The 19,326-nt window shown below is 41.5% G+C and overlaps 2 protein-coding genes across 2 annotated transcripts; one reads left to right on the forward strand and one right to left on the reverse strand.

Moving 5' to 3' along the window:
• Nucleotides 1-391: 391 nt before the first annotated feature.
• Nucleotides 392-6,921, reverse strand: TDP2 (tyrosyl-DNA phosphodiesterase 2). The gene is made up of 7 exons (XM_066184586.1): nucleotides 6,661-6,921; nucleotides 6,498-6,586; nucleotides 3,670-3,837; nucleotides 2,918-3,009; nucleotides 2,347-2,465; nucleotides 1,872-2,042; nucleotides 392-1,032 (listed from the first exon to the last, which is right to left on the reverse strand). The coding sequence occupies exons 1-7, from the start codon at nucleotides 6,850-6,852 to the stop codon at nucleotides 751-753; spliced, it is 1,113 nt and encodes a 370-aa protein (XP_066040683.1). The 5' UTR covers nucleotides 6,853-6,921; the 3' UTR covers nucleotides 392-750.
• Nucleotides 6,911-15,337, forward strand: ACOT13 (acyl-CoA thioesterase 13). Its single transcript, XM_066184594.1, has 3 exons — nucleotides 6,911-7,019; nucleotides 9,988-10,172; nucleotides 12,333-15,337. The coding sequence occupies exons 1-3, from the start codon at nucleotides 6,939-6,941 to the stop codon at nucleotides 12,487-12,489; spliced, it is 423 nt and encodes a 140-aa protein (XP_066040691.1). The 5' UTR covers nucleotides 6,911-6,938; the 3' UTR covers nucleotides 12,490-15,337.
• The last annotated feature ends 3,989 nt before the right edge of the window (nucleotides 15,338-19,326 follow it).

Genomic DNA, 19,326 nt, shown 5'->3' on the forward strand with positions numbered 1-19,326 from the left:
CAGTTTATGAGAGCTTCCAGGAGCTCACTGAAACACAGCACGTCTTAATCTGCACCTCATACCCAGGCTAATAACCACAAAGTAAGGTGCACACCATCCCAAGTGAACAACTTCTATGCACCTGCCTATATCATTTTCTTGTCAAATAGAAGGCATGTTGTTGTTAAATCTGTTCAATAGTAGTTCAGCTTCTACTTAAGAAACCCTTATTTTGTGAGAATGTAGTCGTTCTTTGCTTAGCTCCTTTACTGTCTTGCCTGAAGGGGCGTGTACATTCAACACAAACTTCAGAAGCTAATACAAAACACCCTACAAAAGACAAGGTGGTAAAGGATGATGGGAATGGTTAAATGAAGGTTAAATAAACAATGAAGGCACAATAAAAGTAGTCTTAAAATACAAAAAAGCAGCCTTTATTGTGAGATCATAGTACATGCCAAAATAAATGTCTTTTAAATCACTGAGTGTTTATGAACTGTATTTACAGGGTTTTCCTGTCATTTTAAAACTAGAATTTGTTTGGTTTTGTGGATATTTTTAAAAATAAATATTAAAAAACAGGGTTCAAGAAAAGATGCATACAACAGGAAAAGGGAAGCCTGGCTTGAAATTAAGCCATTCCCGCAGAAGCCAAGAACAAAAATGTATTAGGGTTGAGAACGTAAATATGCCCTACCTTAAACCAAGAGGGTAAAATTTTGTAAAAACAAGAATAAATCACCTAGAAACTAATGATGGAAGTCTTCTTTTTTATAATATAACATCAAAATTACACAGAATGCCCCAGTGATCACTGGGAAATCTGCCACATTCAAGTTTTTCCAACCCAATTAAGTCCATGCTTCGTGGAATAAAATGCCCCCCTTCCACTGCAGGCCGAAAGTAAATACGGTCAAACCTCATCTTGCACTTGTAAGGTGCATTTAGGTTGGTGTTGGCCTGGGTGTCCCAAGTGTAGCGGCAGTGTTGAGGTTTGCCCAAAAACTCCCAGACATCCTTAATGTTGTCGGGCAGATCACGAAGTTTAGTAACCTGAACGCAGAATGAGGAAAAAGATTCCACAAGACAGTAAATTCAGTAACTGTACCTTCAAAAAATAGAACTCAGTTGTCACAGCATTGGATTCTTTCTGCAAAACTGAGGTTGTTAAAAATGTTTCTAAACTATGATATTTCTACATACTCTAAAGCATGACCATTTCCTGTAGCACTTTCTAAGACCAAAACATGTTCCAAAACAAATGTTCAGCTCTGAAATTTTAATGTATAGGAGCCAACACCATGCTTCCTAAACCAATGTCATTCCAGTTCACTGCAATGGAATTTCATGATAGGGAGACGTGAAACTCTGACCTTCTTGTAATAATGCACTAATTTCCCTTTTAAAATCAGAAGCAAAAAACTACTTCTAATTTTGAAAGTCTTGCTTAACAGGGAATTAAGATCTATTTCTCCAAAGCACCCTCTTCCTTCATTGACTGTACAAGCTCTGAGAATTGGAGAGTTGAACAAGTAAAGACCAGGTTCTGAAAATGAGAAGATGCTTCTGAAGTCAAAACTTCCACCAAATCTGCCTGCATCTGCTCAGGCAGATTATTTATTATTTATTATTTAATAACAATATTATTTATTATTTAATAACAACGCATATTGTTATTAAAGCATTTTGTTATTGGGAATGGGTCTCCATATAAATCACCTCAGCTACAACAACGCTTACTTCTACTTACTCACAGTTCCACATTTAAGAATAAGTGTTGAATATCTCTGTTCTGCCTCAGCAGGTAATTCCTCAGAAAGACAACAGAAAAGCCAGAGAAGGTTTTGTCAAAATACCTTCTCTGAATGACAAAGTTGCTTATTTCTATTTACCTCACTGTCTCTGAGGTTTGTATCCCCTCCAAATATAACAGTGGTGGACTCAGATTCCTTCTGCATTTTGGTTAACACCGTTTGTAGCTGCTTTATCCGTTCCTTGGAATGATCTTTAGTGCTCTCCAGATGAGAAGTCATAAGGCAAAGTTCAATACCAGATATGCTCACCTATGTGTGAAACAAAGACGCAGCATTCTTAGCCACATCACGATGATAGGCTCAAAGACAAAATCTAATCACAAAGCAAATAACTGAATGACAGAGCTCTGGTTAATATTAGTTCTACATTGAAGAAAATGAGCTTACTGAAGTATAACAGGCTTTTAGTTTTGTTATCAAAGGTTATGATGCTTGAAAACAAAGAATGGTAAGTTTTGAAACTGTCATAGAGAAGAAGCCAGTTCAGCCTTTCCTGGGATTTTTTGTTTGGAAGGCAGAAGTACAGCTGCTTAGTACATTCTGACTCACTCACATGCACAACCAGAAGGTTCCTCTTCATGGCAGTTGTTGGAAAAGGTATTATCTCCTGTTTCAGTAGCTTCACTCTCGATTTTTTTAACATTATGACAGTGAAATACTCTTCTCTGTTACCTAGAGAGGACCCAGCAAAGAAATATTTGAGGACACCTTCTGCTGTGCCACAGCAGAACTGCCCTAAAGCAGCTAAGGCTCCAAAAGAGACCTTTCTATCACAACCTGTGAGAATACATAGATTTTTGCATAATAATGGTCTGAATTTTTCAGATTTTTTAAATGCAAATACTTAAAAAATTTCTTGCCTATGGTACCTATTGACTACCCTTGCTCTACCAGTCTTTCAAAATGCAGGAAAAAATACAAAGGAAAACGCCAGAAAAGCAAGCTTTTCACATGCATAATTTGCATCAAGATACATGCTGATACCAAAACACAAAAGCATTGAGTTCTTCCTTCTTCACTTCACTCTTTATATTCTTTAAAATGGGTGGAGGTTTTGGCAAGGGAGACAGAACTTTATTTTCTGGGGGTTTTTTTGTCTTTAGCACCTGAGGGCTTTTTCTTACCTGGAATAATAGTGTAATTGCCTGCCTTCATGTGGAGAAGAGGGAGATGTGGGGGGATGACCTCCTGTAAGAACACAACATCTGGACTGTATCTGAAATCAGCAAGGCAAGAAAAATTTCAGTTAATTACTCAGAAGTAGTACTGCAACAATCCGAGGCCAAATGGAACTAAGTCAGGGATTTCAGGTGCACCTTGCCCTCATTTTCCCAGGCTTTGTAAGAATCTGCTCTTCAAAAAAGAAAATCCTATCTGCATTGTATTTAACAGCATGCAGACACCACCATTACTAAAAGAGAATAAACAATCGTAACTAGGAACATGAAACCAACATGGTAATAAAATGCATGACTTCTTTATACCACGACCTTGCAGGTTTCATATGCTACATGAGGAATTCAACTTACGCAGCTGCAAAGTAGCTTTGGGATATGTTCTCTGGAAGATTCTCATGTACAGGATGCAATTATGAACTATGTCAGTGATGTACGATTGCAACTTGAATAATATTGCACATTATTTGACTTTTAAAGTAGCTATCTCAAAATATTCAACCTCTGGAATGCTGCACAGGTTCACACCTCTTACAGTCAGTAAAACAACTCTCAGCTACTTAGGATTTATATGGTGATCGATCTGTTGCATCTAACGTTAAGAAAATTGAGGCATGAAGGTTTGTCAGTACTTCAATCAAGCAGCTTTTTTTGTTGTTGAATCCAGGTACGTGACAATACAAAGAGGAAGCTGTACTTACAATGCCAGGTAGGTACAGATTCCTCTAGCTCGATCTATCAGATTTCCTGGATCCAGCCCATCGATGTTCCAGGTGATGAGCGAGAAGTTGCTGTCATCTTCTTTTTGCTGCGAGTCTTCACTACTGACACCGGCATTACTTGTGGTTCCATCTGCAGTGAGGTCAATGCTAAAGAGAGAGTCTATTTGTTGGTTAACATGAATAATACTAACCTATCTGTGACTGACTCACCTTCTAAAGTATGTACTGATCTCAACATTGTTTAAAAGCACAGTAAATAAAACATAAAGGCCCCATTTACACAGGGCTGTGCTACAGAGGTGAAGCAAGTGGTTTTTCCTCCTCCTTTCAGAAGCAAGATAGCATTTACCATATTCATGTAAGTTAATCAGATGGCAACTAACATAATCCAAAGCACTTGAGTAGTTCAACTCTTTCCCCACGATCCCAGTCTTACCCTGGGATCCCAGTCTTTTGTAACCAAAAAAAAAAAGTTTATTCTATTCCATCTGTTGAAACCCACTTGGGGAGGTGGTTTTTTTATCTGTTGTAACTCCAGAAGTGAGAGGGTAACTGCCTTCTCTGATAACAAGCCAGCTGTTAAAACCAGGTGGGGCATTGTTTCTTATCTCTGTTCAGTCTTCCACTACCTCCATGGGGATATCTTCTGTTAATGGGCCATTAAAGCTCACCAATGACATGATACATTACATCATCCCATTGTAAGATGCTCTACCCGGGGAGGAGGAGCCAAACCATTTCCACCTAGATAAAAAGGAGCCTCAAGTGTCACCAGACATCCAGTGTTCCCACAGGACTCCAGAAGGAAGACTGGACCCGTCTTTAGACCCTTCTTCTCTACAGGACCATCTCTACTTCCAACAGGACCACATCTGCAACTCCAGGAGAGTTTACGTTTGGACTGTTTCCAACACTCTGACCAACAGGGTGTCAGGTTGTATTCTGACTCTGTCAGTGGTCTTTTGTATTATTTCATTTATTTTATTTTACTTATTTTTTTCTCTTCCTATTAAATTGCTGACTTGAAGTGTCTCACTAGTTTTGCTTCCAAACCACTATGCCTGTGTACTTCAGAAACAAGCTGCATCCAAGTGGATTCCCCTTGGGGTCACAAGTCCTGTCAGCAAACCTGTTCCAACATGGGCTCCTCTGTCCATGTGCCCACAGATGCTGCCAGGAAACGGCTCCAGCATGGGCTTCCCATGGGATCACCCTTCTTCAGGCACTCACTTCCTGCAGTGTGGAGTCCTCCCCAGGCTGCAGGAGGATCTCTGCTCCACTGTGGTCTTCCATGGGCTTGCAGGAGCACAGCTGCCTCACCATGCTCTGCACATGGGCTGCAGGGGAATCTCTGCTCCTGCACCTGGAGCACCTCCTACCCCTCCTTCTTTGCTGACCCTTGGTGTCTGCAGGGCTGCTTTCAGTTCTCTCTTCTGCTGCAGATGTTGTTGTGCAGCAACTGTTTAACCTTAAGTACATTATCCCAGAGGCACTACCGCCATCACTGATGGGCACAGCATGATTCCACTGTGGGTCTCCCTTGAAGCCAGCTGACCTTGGCTCTGTCTGACACAGAGGAAGCTTCTGGCACCTTCTCACAGGAGCTACCCCTGTAGCACCTCACTACCAAAACCTTGCCAAGCAAACCCGGTCAGAACAATGTTGATAACACACTGATGGTTTTGTTGTTGCTAACTAGTGCTTACCTTCAAGATGGGCTTTTCAGCTTCCCATGCACTCTGCCAGGTGCATAAGAAGCTGGGAAGAAACATGACTCAGGGAGCTGGCCTGAACCGACAAAATGGATATTTCATGCCATAGCTCATCATGTTCAGTGAATGATCTTGGAGGGAATTGGCCAGGAGGAGCCAACTGCTGCTTAGAGATGGACTGGGCATGAGTCAGTGGGTGCTGAGCAACTGTACTGTGCATCATTTATCTTTCTTGGCTTCCATTTATCTATTTTTGTTATCTCTGTTTTTATTACAACAATTTTGTATCATTATCATTATTTCTACTGTAAAACTGTTTTTACTCAACCTATGGGCTTCATTTTTTTTTTCAATTCTCTTTCCCATCCCACTGAGAGGGTGGTGGTATGTGAGGGTGTCATGGTTGGTATCTGGGGTTAAACATCAGCAGGCAGAGATCTGGAAAAGTTCAGTTCCACATGCAGGTCAATACATTCAGAACATCCTCCAGGTGTGCTGTGAGATGGTGTGTGTAAGACACAGATCTTACACCTTAACTTTCACAGGTACATTTAACAAGGTGTGCGTGTACGTACCAATTTTATTTATGGAAATAAAAATATGCATACATCCAGTAAAGTACAAATACGCATGATTTACACATATATACAAATGTGTGTACGGTAAAACCTGCATACGTATTGCTGTACAACACAAAGCAATGAGAAGAAAATGCGCCTGTGCCTTCTCCAAAAGGCTCACAGTCCAGTAGTCCAGAGGATGCACAGACGGAAAATGGAGCCCAAAGGCCTGACAGACTCTCCAAGGGAGAGAAACGTCGAGACAGGACGAGAATGGGTACAGAAAAGGAACAGGAGCCACCTGCCTCGCTACGTGTCAGCCCAGGTGCGATGCCCGGCGGGAGCGGAGCGCTGCTCCCCGAATTACATCTCGGCCCAGCGATGGCTCTCCTCGGGTGTGGGAGCCCCAGGGCCTTCCCGCCGGGTGGAACCTGCCTCCACCCGGGAGGGGATCCTGCCTCCGCCCGCGGAGGCTCCTTTCCCCGACCCCCGTCCCCCCTCCTCCTGCCTCATCCCCCCTGTCCCTGTCACCTACCAGCCGCCGGTGTCCGCGCAGGCCGGGGCCGCCCTGCCCGCCGCTGCCTCCGTGTCCCGCGGCGGGTCGAAATAGGCGTTCAGCGCCCTCTGAAACACAGGGGCGGCTGGCAGGGAGGGGCCGCCGCCGGGCAGCCCCGCGGCCCCGCCGGCCCCGGCCGTACCTCCATGTGCCAGTCGCTGTCGGCCAAGAAGCGGCTCGCCACGGCCGCGTCGCTGCTGGTGATGGCGGCGAACTCGGAGCACAGCTCCTTCCTCCGCTTGGCGACGTGCAGCGCCTCCTCTTCCTCATCCTCCAGCTCCCGCTTGCGCGGCGCCGGTGGCGGGCTCGGCGCTGCCTCGGCTCCCTGCTCCATGGCTGCGGCGGAAGGCGGGGGCAGGCACCGCCCGCCGGGGTTGCCGTTCCGGGGCGCGGACGGGCAGCGGTCGGCGGGGCGGCAGCATGGGGTTCACGGTGGAGAGCCTGAAGGAGGCCATGAAGTACATGCTGGAGTCTCAGGGCTTCGACCGGGTGCTCCGCAAGGTACGGACGCTTGGAGGGCAGGGCTCCGGGAGCCCGGCCCCGCCGGGACAGCTCGTGTATGCGGCCTTGTGCCCCCTGCCGGAATAAGGGGCCGAACCGGGATCGGGGGTCAGTCCGTGGGGCTGCAGAGGGCCGAGCCTCGGCGGGGCTGGGCACGGCAGGAGCCTGGTGGTGCGGGCCAGGCTCGCCGGTGTTTCCCCCGCATTCCAGGCCTCGGCACCGTGCTGCTAACACGGGGTAAAAAACGCAATTGTTAGAATAATAACTCAATCGTTATTCAGGAACTCTCGTTAAATGCTCCGGCTGCCTTGCAGCAGCTCTCTGGAGGTGGCTGTCCGGAGTAACCTTCAGGAGTCATTCAGCAGGTGGCATTCTTCCCTTTCGCAGTATGTGCGAAGCCACTAACTTCCAAGACCGTGAATTGTGAAATAAACTCTGCCCTGTTTAAACTTAGATAACCTCGTTATGACATCTGGCGCCTGAGCCTGAAGTCAGACTGAAAGCACAGCGCACACGCCAGCGCTCTCTGAATTTCTACACAAGGCCTTACACTATACCTTCACTGCGCCTTCTGGTGTAAAGAAATATAATTGACTGGTACTGCTACAGTGTCATGCTGTATTATGCTCAAAAAGAAGTTGAAGCTGTTGTTCATTTACGCTGTAAATTGTGTAGTGTCGAGTAGCATAATTGCTGTGTAGGAGAGTTCTTGTGAAGCAGTTTCAGTGTTCTCATTAAATTTTCCCTTGAATTTTTATTTGGTTGTGTTACTGTGACATGGAGTGATGTAGTAAATATATCTAAGAAAATCAGCCATGTAAAAATTTACATGCTTTGAATTGTAAAGGAGCAACTGTTATAATGGAAGCAGCAATTTTGTTGACAGCTCCATGATCTGATAGATTTAATAGAAATCAACTGTTCACAAAGTAATTCTTACAGTCATGTTTTTCCAAGACATGTTGGTGAGTATAAAGTTTTTTAAAAATGCATGAAGCTTTAAAAAGATAGTTTGTAGAGTCCATTTAGTTCTTAGTCACCACTTCACTTTCCTCTCCTTTTAAATCCTGATAAATGGCGAGCAAATATGAGCATTTCAGCTTGTAAAGGTAGCTGGCTGGAAGTGAGCCTTGGGAGACAGGCTTCCAGTCTTGCTCTGGAATACTTTCAGATTTTTCCTGCAGCCTTCCTGAATTAGGATGCTAGGAATCTGATGATAATAACAATAAAAGTACAGTTGCTTTTCTGGGAGATACCTGAAATCTCTCTTATCATAACTAAATGACTCAAAGATTTTTTTATTCCGGAGAAGACACATTTTAGTCTGAAACCTTTCACATCCTCAGATGTAGTTTCTGGTTTAACTCCAATGTGGTATCTGGCCAGGGTTTAATGACTGTGTGTTTCAAGTCTGGAAGCTGAAGCAGTGTGCTGTTCCCCAAGGCAGACGTGTGGGAGGACAAGCACAGCAGGGCTGGGAGAAGTACAGACCAGCAGCTCTAGCTGAGTAGGTCCTGGAAGTGTTTAAGTACTGAACTATTTTTGTCAAGGAGAGCAGGCATATAGTGCCAGATCCGAGCAATGACAAATGGGAGCAGATGCTTTCCTCACCTCGCTGGTGGGTTGGAGCACCAGTCCCTGACGGGAGTGGAAGCCATCTGCTCCCAGTGTTGAGCATCAGTAAAGTTCTCCTTAGAAATTCTGTCAGAAGCTTAGGCCTCCAGTGCAGTGCAGCATGCCTGATTTAGGACTTCAGGTTTTCATTGATATAGGTGCTATTTCTATATTAGGATGTTGCCTCAGTAATTTTCTCTCTGTTTAATACCAGGTTTTTTTCCATTAGAAGACTGTACTACGTCATCATTGATCTTAGTATCATTTCTCTGCAAAATTTCGATAAAATTTGGTTTATCAGAAAGAGTGAAACTCAGCTCTTACACTGCATTATAAATAAGGAACAATGTAACTGGAAACATTTCAGTCTTAATACATTTTAAGATCAAAAAGGATTTAAATCAACTCAGCTGGTAACAGAATGGAAACTTTCAAGTTTTAAAAAGCCCTTGTAAAAAGTCTGAAAATTAGTAGGAGTAAATATAATAAATATGTCCATATTTCACTTTTAATAATCTAAAGGCAATTCAAAGTTTTAGTTACACATGTCAATATATGTGGAACTTACCTGTGTTGCATCTGCTTTCAGATTTTGAATATAGTGCTACTAACTGAAGAAATTTAAATAGAGGTTTTGAAATACTGACTTGCAGTAACTTCTTGGTCTCAAAATTCCAGCTTCTTGTGTTGGTTATAGAGGGAAGCATGGTACCATGGGTGAGCTATAATTCTGGATTTACCACCTGTGGGCTGGAATAAAACTGTAAATACAAATAACGATGCCATAACACTGTGATACAGCCTTGGATAGTTCTACTCCTGAATATGAATTTCCAATCAGGGAGGCCAATCTGATTAGTATTTCCAGTGTTCATTTCAAAATACTGATTTTTATTGAGGTTGTGCTAATATAATGATTAATGAGTTACTGGTGGTCTCATTTCCATTTTGCGAGCTAACGAAAATGCCTTCACAACCATGGTACACACAGATACTTAGAGCAGTTTTGTGTTCCCTCTAATCTGGTCTTTCACTCACAGATTAAGGCAAAAGGATAACTGAAGACAGTTTCCTCCTAAGGAATTCCTGACAGCATAGCAAATATTGAAGCTCTGTTGGGCTGTCAGTTTAAATATTTTTCAGTGTTAGAAGTACAGATTTTTCTATGGCAACAGTCTTCTGCTCAAAATTTATGGAAATATTTAATGGGACAGTTGAATTACTGTATTTTCCGTCTTTTAATTTGTCTCAGGAGTCCAGAGTCAGCCAAAATTTACTTTCAATCTGATTGAGGGCAGTATTAGGTGTTGGCACTACTGTCACTAAGCTTTTTATTCCTTTTTTGGTTATACAGATGAAACTTCAGTCTGCAACTCCTGGAAAAGTTGTTTGTGAATTGAAAGTAGAAGAGGAGCATACAAACAGAGGTGGCACGTTGCACGGAGGTTTGACAGCCACACTTGTGGATGTGGTGTCAACAGCAGCATTGCTGTACACAGAAAGAGCAATGCCTGGGGTCAGTGTGGACATGAACATCACGTAGGTATCATCCACTATGGTTACCAAAACATGCTAACTTTTCTTCCCCTGTTGACTCTGTTGTATATTTTTTCTGTGCTGTGGCTCTCACTAAAAATGGATGTTTTCTTTGGTTTCAGAAGTTCTGTTTTGGTAAATTAAAGGGGTTGCATGTGTATTTTTGGAAACTGCCATTTGGTTTCAAATTTTGAGCTGGACCCTCTTAAGCTTTTATTTGTTACCTATGTTCACAAGCCAGTGCCCATTCCCTCAATGAATGTAATGGGATGTTGATATGTGGTTAATTTTACTCTTAAGAAATCGGTTTGGTTTCAATTTTTGCTTGTGCAGGTATGTTAATGTCTCCTCAAAGCCCAAGCTCTAGGGTAAGCAGCTTTCTATAAACCCTTTTTTAGTATTACTCCATAAACCAGATAAAAGTATTAAAGCAGGAAACATTTTACCTCTGTTGTGTGCTCATGTAGAGGATCAATTACAGATTGAATCAGAATTTCTCAGTGGAAGAAGAATCCTTTGCTCTAGGTCATTTTAAGATAGTTTTATACTGAGAATAGTTCTTCCTGTAATGAAAATTCAAAGCACGGTGTCTTAAAAAACAGTTGTTCTGGAACTTTCTTTGATAATGCTGTTGTGGCTTGTCAGCTTTGCTTCATTACTTTTAATGAAGAGATTATAGCAAATTGGAACTAAACTAATCCTACTTGGAATAACTAACACAGAGCATTAAATATCCTAGAAAAGTAACCCCTCATCAAACTGCCTTAAAAAAAAAAAAGAATAAAAAGCTCTTCACCAGGTTCTCTCCTTTCTCTCTCTCCCAGCACCTTCTTGATTTCTCCACTGGGTAGACGGGATTAAGCATATATTTAAACTTCATACTACCATTGTGATGACTAGGATCTTACTGGAAATTAAAACCTAAAATTCTCTTGTCAGTATAGGGCTTTTCCTGCAGTAGTATAACAATAGGCTGAATTATTGACACTATCAGTTATGTCCACCCAATTACATAAAGGCTGAAATCTGAAGAAAGTGCTGTCTCTGGAGATGATCCAAAATTACCCTTAGGCAATGTTACATGAAGCAATATTAATAGCTCTTTTAAACTTGGACTACTGCAGTTCATTGAACAAGTGAGATTGGATATCAAATACTGTTTCAAGAACTTTTTTCCTTTTTGGGAAGGAGCTTTTTAAAAAGTTGTCATGAGGAAGCTATTTCAGTATTGGAAAGAACAGAGAGAAACGGAGAATTTTTTTTTTTTTTTTTTTTTTGTAACCACAAGAGGATCAGCAGGAGCTTCTGGAAGTGAGACAAGGCTGAAATCCTGCCCTTGTCAAGCAATGGAGCTGGTGCTACATCAGCATGAGGCATGACTGACATTCTTCTGACATGGTGTCATGTATAAAAATGGACTGGTTGATGAAATTCATCTCGACAAGATTAACATCCACCAATTCTTCATTTTCCTCAGCAGCTCTGAATTTGAATGTTGTTCCCTTACCTCAGATCATGGTTGGCTCATGTGCCTCCTAATTCTTTCCAGGGAATTATTTCTGCAGAAATTTCTTCCTATTCCCCAAAGAGTGTGTTTTAAAAGCACACCCTCTTGCTCATGTAAATAAAAACAAAGAGTTGTCTAAGGAATGGAAACAACATTTGAGGGCTGCCCAGATTTCCATTACTTTCCTCTAACCAGGGTATGGGAACAGTTAACCTATGCTTACAGTTCCACAGGAAATGACCTTCTGTAGCCTTTTTAACAGTGACATTTTGCAGCTGAAGCAGCCAGACTAGTTTAGAAAGGCTGTAGGAAGCCAGCAGTGGTTGGAATAGGACTTGGAGCAGAAATTTTAACTGAAGTCTTGGATACCTCATTGTTTCTGTTCCAACACAGACTTTTCCTCAGAACCCAGCCAATGGGTTTCTTTCTAGCCTCTGTTTTCTCAGAGAACTCTTAGACTTACTTAAAACTGCCAGTAGTCAGAGGAGCTCAAATCCATTAAGTGGAGGTTTGCAAGTAGGCAGGCAGACAGAGATGTGTCTTTATTACCCACTTCTGCTAATGTCTTTGATAATATAAAATGCAGGAATATTCTTGGATTTATCCTCTGTGCAGTCTCTTATCTGTTCCTTTCTTTTTTTTTTCTTTCCTTGAAGGTACACGTCTGCTGCTAAGATTGGAGAAGAGGTACTGATTACAGCTCAGATTTTGAAGCAAGGAAGATCTCTTGCATTTGCCACTGTTGATTTAACAAATAAGGCTACAGGGAAGTTGATTGCACAAGGTAGACATACAAAGTTCATAGGAAATTAATATTAAAAAGTATTTTAAATAATAGGGTTGGACTTCAGAATCCCATATAGAATTATTTTCTCACACAATATCTGCACAAAGTTGTGATAGTCTCTGTCAAGTGAATTTGTCTCCCTTCGATAATAAATGGAACAGATTTCTTAATTACCACCAGGATGGCTACAAGCCTGGGTTTGGCATGAACAACAGAGTGTGACAACATAGGGAAGCACCTGGCTTTTTTTGGTCAAGATAGCAGAAGGGAAGAGGCTTTGGACCAGCCATATGGTTTAGCAGCAGGACAGCATTTTGAGAGATCTGCTTTCTCTACCTGTGCTGTCATGTGACAAAGCAACGCTGTCAGTCACACTTAGACATCACTGGTAGTGCTTTTAAACTGTACTTGCTCCCTGAGATGGTAGTACAGAGTTCCTATAACATTAGCCAAAACTGGTTTGAAAGTGTAAAGCAGCTAATGCAAAATGTAATTTACTGATGGATTTATAACAAATCCAGAAGTATTCAATAAAGCTTTCTGAAACTACCTTTTTAAAGATTGTTTCATAGTTTTGTAGCCTCTTTGCACTAAGTAAAAGCTTGCCAGCATGGAGTGGTTGAGAGAGGGTGTGGTAGAACCCTTGTACACAAATTCACCAGAGATGTTATCTCCCTCTGATCCCTGAATGTGAGAATACAGTTATATAATGTGGGCTTTTCAGCTCTCCCTACCTCAGGTTGTGATTATATTTGTTTAAAATCTATCAGTTGCATGTTAGAGATGTAAAAAAGTAATTTTGGTGAGCTTTCATTCAGGCTAAGGCTGTAGATTATCTGACCTGGGTTGAATGTGGTAGAGTTAAGCTGCTGTTCATCAGCTGAAGCCTGGTCTCCTCTTGGACTGTTGTGGACAGGCTTAACTGCTTTCTTCAAACTGTTGACAAACGATCCATGGTAAGGCTATCAAGCTGTAATAAGAACAGCAATGCTACATATGCAGTGCATGTTTTTCTCCTCTAGCAAAAAGCTAATCTAGGCTAGTAAAGGGCATGTGTTGTAAGCCCTTTTTGTTGTGGAAGTTGACTCATTGTCTTCAGTCATTTGACTGTTGTGATGAGCAGTTAGGGTTTTCTGTGCATTCCTAAACCTGAAGAAGTAATTTTCAATGAATTAGGTGACCTGTTCATGCAGATTGATTTTCAATAGAAACTTGTACAGGTTTCCTAATGTGTCATTAATCTTTCCAAAATGACTTTTAAACAACTAATATGAGTGGGCAACTAACCCTTTAGTGGAAATTCTCTAAAAAAGTATCTTGTGGGCTCAGGCCACCAGCATGTGTTTTTGCTGCAAGTTTAGAACAGTTTTTCATGATAGATACATTCTCAGAAAAGCTTTTTCTCTGGGGCTGCCTCAAGAAGCATACACAGCTTACATGCCTATGGCTAGCTGAACTTTTAATAGTAGCATCCACTCTTTAGCAGTTCATTCATAATTGGTTTTCCCCCAGTACTTGCACTCAAACTCAGAAATAATCCCTGAATCCCATTTAAAGAAACACAGTGCTATGCTGAAACAGTTCTGCAAAGGTGCCTACCAAGCAGTAACCTTTTTTGGTTTAAGTCTTTGCTCATCAGAACTAGATGGTTCACTGTATGAAATTCTCACTTTACAGCTCCCTCAGCCTGGAGTGCTGGTAGGAGTCTTAGGCATCTCCAGTTCCTCTGCTATTACTTGGGTGAGCAGAGAGGATCCATCAAAGTAACTGGATGCACTTATTGACTTTGGCAATTGCTGTTCAATTGTTAACTTCCTATTAACGTGTTCTGGCATCTCCAGTTATCTTTTTTCTTATTCTTAAGTCTACCAGTTTTCTTATGTGGGTTACTCATGTAGACTGCAAGAAAACAGTTGTTAAAACCACTCTCCTCCAACTGCTATAAACCCATTCCCTCCACTGGAACACAAGAGCAATTCTGACTATTACCTGAAATAAAAGGCAGAGAGTGAGAATGAAGGAGGTGTCAAATTCATTAAGTGCCAAAACAGAGAGAACACTCTCAGCTCTACATGCTGGGGCCACTCTGTCCTTGTGTAACTGTCCCACTGGAAGTTAACACGACTTCCCTCAATCAGCGCTGGCTGCCTCAGGAACCTATCAGCGTTAAGTGGTCCCATTCTATCACTTAGCATTCATCATATCTACATAATTACAACTGAAAAGCGTCCAGGCCAATTAAGAGTGGCAAACCTCAACACAGAAACAACAGTATCCTCCTGTTCCCATTCCAGGCTGGCAAGGACTGTTTCAGGCTGAGAGAAACAGAAATAAACCTTCCTGAAATAACAAGCGAATTCTTTTCTCCCTTACAACAGACTATTCAACACAGTATTTTAGTACTGCCTAATTAATAAGAGGGACATCATTATTATGCAGGCCAGTTATTTCAGAAGCAGTTAATTAAATGGATTATTTTAAGACAACCTTGTCTGTTACCCCTCACCAGCAGCAGTATGTTGACCTCGTAATTTATTTCACAACTGAACTCAGGTGCAGAGATGATCTTAGAACGAACTGACACCATTGAGCTTGCCTAGCATGGAGAGTAAATTGCCAAGCATCAGACTTAATGCTTGGAAGTGTTCTTTACTGATTTCACTCTAACCTACATGTTGAAAAATCTGTATCTTGCCTTAGCTGAATCTCAAAGTAATGGAAACAAATTACCATAGTAAGGACAAATGGTATGTGGCTCCACCTGGCATGTGAATGAAGAAACAAGACCCCCTGTGGGGCTGACCTGGTTCCATCACTGCAGATTTAGGCATAATTCCCTTACAAGTAAGCAAATAAAGTGATTTCATGAGCTCATCTTGTGAGTCTTAGTAGTATGCTAGATTACATATCCAGTAAGTGAGAGACAACTGCAAGTTATGTATCTTAACAGCTAAAAATGAGACCAACCTTCCTATATTGCAGTTTGTTGTGGTTTGGGTTTTTCTTTTAAATATACCAAATACCCAAATTATACTTTTGTCTAGATGTCTGTTCTTATGGAGGGGACATAGTGGTATGAAAGGTTGAGGAACAGTTTGTCTTTCTCAGTGGAAGTAACTTCAGCTTCCCACTTCATGCAATACCCTGTCCAGCCAAGTGTTTCATGCTGGTTCCACATCACTGCTATTGCACAAATGCATTCAGACTGACACCCACGGGCCTGCACCATGTACAGCAGTGCTTTACAGATGCCTTAAGAAAAGAAGGAATCAGAACAGACTTGTTCCCACTGGCATTTGAAACCGGGGTCCAGATGCTAATCAGGGCAGATACAGATCACAGATTAAGATGCAGTGAGAAGGTGTTTAGTCATTAAGGATTCCAGCTCTTCGTAAGACAGCAGTGATAAACTAGGGAAAAGGTAAGGAAGGGTGTCACTGCTGAAACAAGTGTTGAGCTATCAGAACTCCTCAAGGCTGAGCTGCTGGTTTACGACTCAAATTCACAAACCACCACCTAATGGGGATGGGGCAGGGAGAGCAGGGATGTGAGGTGAATTAGGCTGTTAAGTAACTGTTCTGAGCAGCAGTTCAAATCTCTTCAGCTTCGTTGACTGGCTCTGAGCCACTGCCAGGGCATACGGAAGAACTTCCAACCGCATTATATCATTCACAATTTTAGAATTTCCATCTGCTAAAAAAAAACATTTAGCCAGAAGTCCCCAAACCTCTCCCTTACCTCATTGTCCGTAGTAATGGAAAAAACCCTGCTTAGATGCCTATTTTGCTACTTGAGTTCAGGGTCAACATGATGACAGTTATCACCTTCATGATTCTGCTGCTACCACCAGACCAGGATTCCAAGCTGCCATGGTTGAGGGACACAGCAGCGTATACAGTTCTCACTTAAAAGAGAATAAATTACCTGCCAGCTTTTATCAGACAAGACACATTTGTTATCCTTCAGGAAAAAACCCAAAAATAAATTAACCAAACAAAAAACCCCTTATTTTTGTTCACTAAGACAGTACCTGGGGATTGTAACACTGTAGTCGAATTCTTGGATCTTTGATTTCTTTGGCTTAAAAGCAGTAGCTGCTTGAATAGATTTCAGGAGTCCGGAAGAGCAATTTGTTTAGAGGGTGCTCTAGCATCAGTAATTGTGCTTAAATTAAGGGACCTTCCATATGTAAATCCCTTCCAAGCAGAAGTAGGCCACGGATATCTTTAGCCCTAAAAACCATTTCAGTCACCCAAGCAGAAGACAAATTACACTTAGCTTCAGTTAACCTGTAGAGCTGATACAGCCCTCCCTCCACAGCATCTGCACTACCCAGTGAGCCTCGTGAGCTCCCTCCCAGCTGCACAGCACAAAGCAGCACCTACTGCTGCAGACTTAAAGGGTTTTAATAATGTTTTGTCTCATTACTTCACTCCAGAAAGCTGTTCCAGAATCTGCAGGCTTACACAGCTTGTGGATTTACTGCTGCAATAAATGCAAAATGAAAAATCTGAGATGATTTTCCAGGCTAATAAAAGTAAATAGCAATTAAGTAAACTCACATGGCATGTCTATCTGCTTAGTGAATGAAAATGTTCTCTACTTTTTCTTGATTTCAACTATCGTGCTCAATGGCAGTAATGTTAATGTAATACTAAATGAAGCCTCCAACAGTCCATTAGACTAATCTCATTATTAAGAGGCAAAAAACCTTTTAGTGACTATTCTCACTGATCAACCCTCCAGATCCTGATTCAACCTAAGCTGATGTTCAGTAACTGCAAGTAACCTAAATGACTCAGGAGACAAGGAAAAGGTGTTCTCCTGGCAGCCGAACAGGGGTGGGAAGGGAAGGATGCCTGCAGAGCTCACAAGCTGCAAGTATGTGCAAGAACCAAGCATTTATGGCATTTGTATGAGGTTTTAAAGTAATTTCAGAACTAATACATTGCACTGATGTCATTCCCAAGGACCACAGCCACTTCCTGCAGTGCAGGCTGATCCTCAGGTTCATATTTTCAAAGTAAAATCAAGTAAAAATTGATTTTTTAAAAGTCTAGGTCATATTACAAGTTCCAATTTTCATCTTTCCACTTGTTGCTTTTCGAACAGACATTTTGCAGTGAAAAAAAAAACCTATCAGTGAGCGATCAGTACCTTTGATACAAAACTTTCAATGCTCAGAGATTAGTACCCAATTGAGTAACCAGTTTCTTCCTTTTTATAGAGAAGCACTGACTAATCCCAATGTGTTTCTACTAGCTGGTATATCACTTAACAGATCAATTTTTGTGTTTACAAAATAAACACTAAAGCTGTAAAATAGCTTTTGAGAGGGAACTTATACTTTGAGACAGACGTGACAAAGAGCATCAACTGCAAACTAACAACAGGTCTGTTACATTTTGGCAGTACTTGTACAGCAGTACTGTCCATCTTACCATATTTTGGTAACTCTTGCACAGCTGAGGAAGCTTGAGATGTGAAGTGAAGCTTCATGGTCATGTACAGACTGTAACATTTAAGAAGCTTCTCATCATCCAGGAAGCACCTGATGCAAGCTTCCCTTTACCTGACAGTTCACTGAGATGCATTTAACATTTAATGGCCTTCTGTCTACTCAAATTTATCCCTGCCCCCTTGGCACTTACCTAGTTCTCATGGCAAATCCTTAAGCAACAGCCCAGTTAAACTCCCATATTCAGATGCAATATTGAATGTATTTCAATTGTATGTCCAAGGGAGCCACACAAAGCAGTTGACAGAAGGTAGTAATAAAAATTCTTGTAAGAGAGCCTTTCTGTATTTACAGACAGTCCAAAAATGAGGTGCACACCATGACAAACTGTGCCTAGGAAAATCAGTTTTGTGAGATAAAACCTACATTTTGAAAACAGACTACTGAGAAGCCATTAGGCTGATATAAAGAGGGCCTGAAAGCAAAGGCTAGAAATCATGAACTACCTCTATTCACTTCTGGAAGGGCATTTTGCTAAAGTAACATAATGGAAGAGTATTTTGAGATTGAACTGGGAGTTCCATTGAGAAGAAGTGGAACAAGAATTGAATCTCTTCCCTCAAAAGCTGTCCTGTTTTAAGGGAAGAGAAACTCTTCAAAGATACCAAATGAGACAAGAACAAACTCACATATTCCCTAACACTCTCATATTCTGAAACCTGTCGGTCCCCTTTATCTTTTTTTCCCCCACTACTTAGACAATGGTGATGGTTCTCAACTCATGCTGATAGCACAGCAAAAGCATAAGGTTTGCTAGCTGGGCAGTATAGACCACATATAACAAAATTAGTTTTCCAGTTTGTTTCCTCTAATCCTAACTGTGTTCTCCCAAAGAAGCATGGTATGGTTTGCCATGAGGAACAAACGAGCAGCCTGTCTTACGCCCCCTGTACAGAACTAAAAAAGGAATTAAACGAACAGGTTGTTTCCTGTAATACAGAGAATTAAAGTTAAAATCCATGTGATTACTGACAGTTGGAGAGCACTGCACACAGCCACTCAAGCCAACAGCTTGAGATTGCTTCTAGCAGAAACCAGACTGAAGAAATCCAAAACACCTAATGCAAGAACTGTCATTTGTTTGCTAATCAAGTAAACTGTGGCCCTATTCTCACTGTGGTGAGATGATGTCGAAAATGACAAAATAAGAACAAAGGATGGCAATTAGGAAGCAAATTGTAATCTCCTGAAACTTGAATGTTCAAGACCCTATGAAACTTAGCTCAAGCTTCACGCGGACATTTTGTATTATGTCTTACAGATCATTCAAAGCAGAAGCACTTAAAGTTGAGAAATTTGCAATACAATTAGCAAGTATGGTGGTTACTAAATATTTTAGAAAGTC

This window comes from Chamaea fasciata, unplaced genomic scaffold, assembly GCF_029207755.1.
Source record: "Chamaea fasciata isolate MVZ Bird 193981 ecotype frontalis unplaced genomic scaffold, bChaFas1.0.hap1 SCAF_1, whole genome shotgun sequence".
Lineage (NCBI taxonomy): Eukaryota > Metazoa > Chordata > Aves > Passeriformes > Sylviidae > Chamaea > Chamaea fasciata.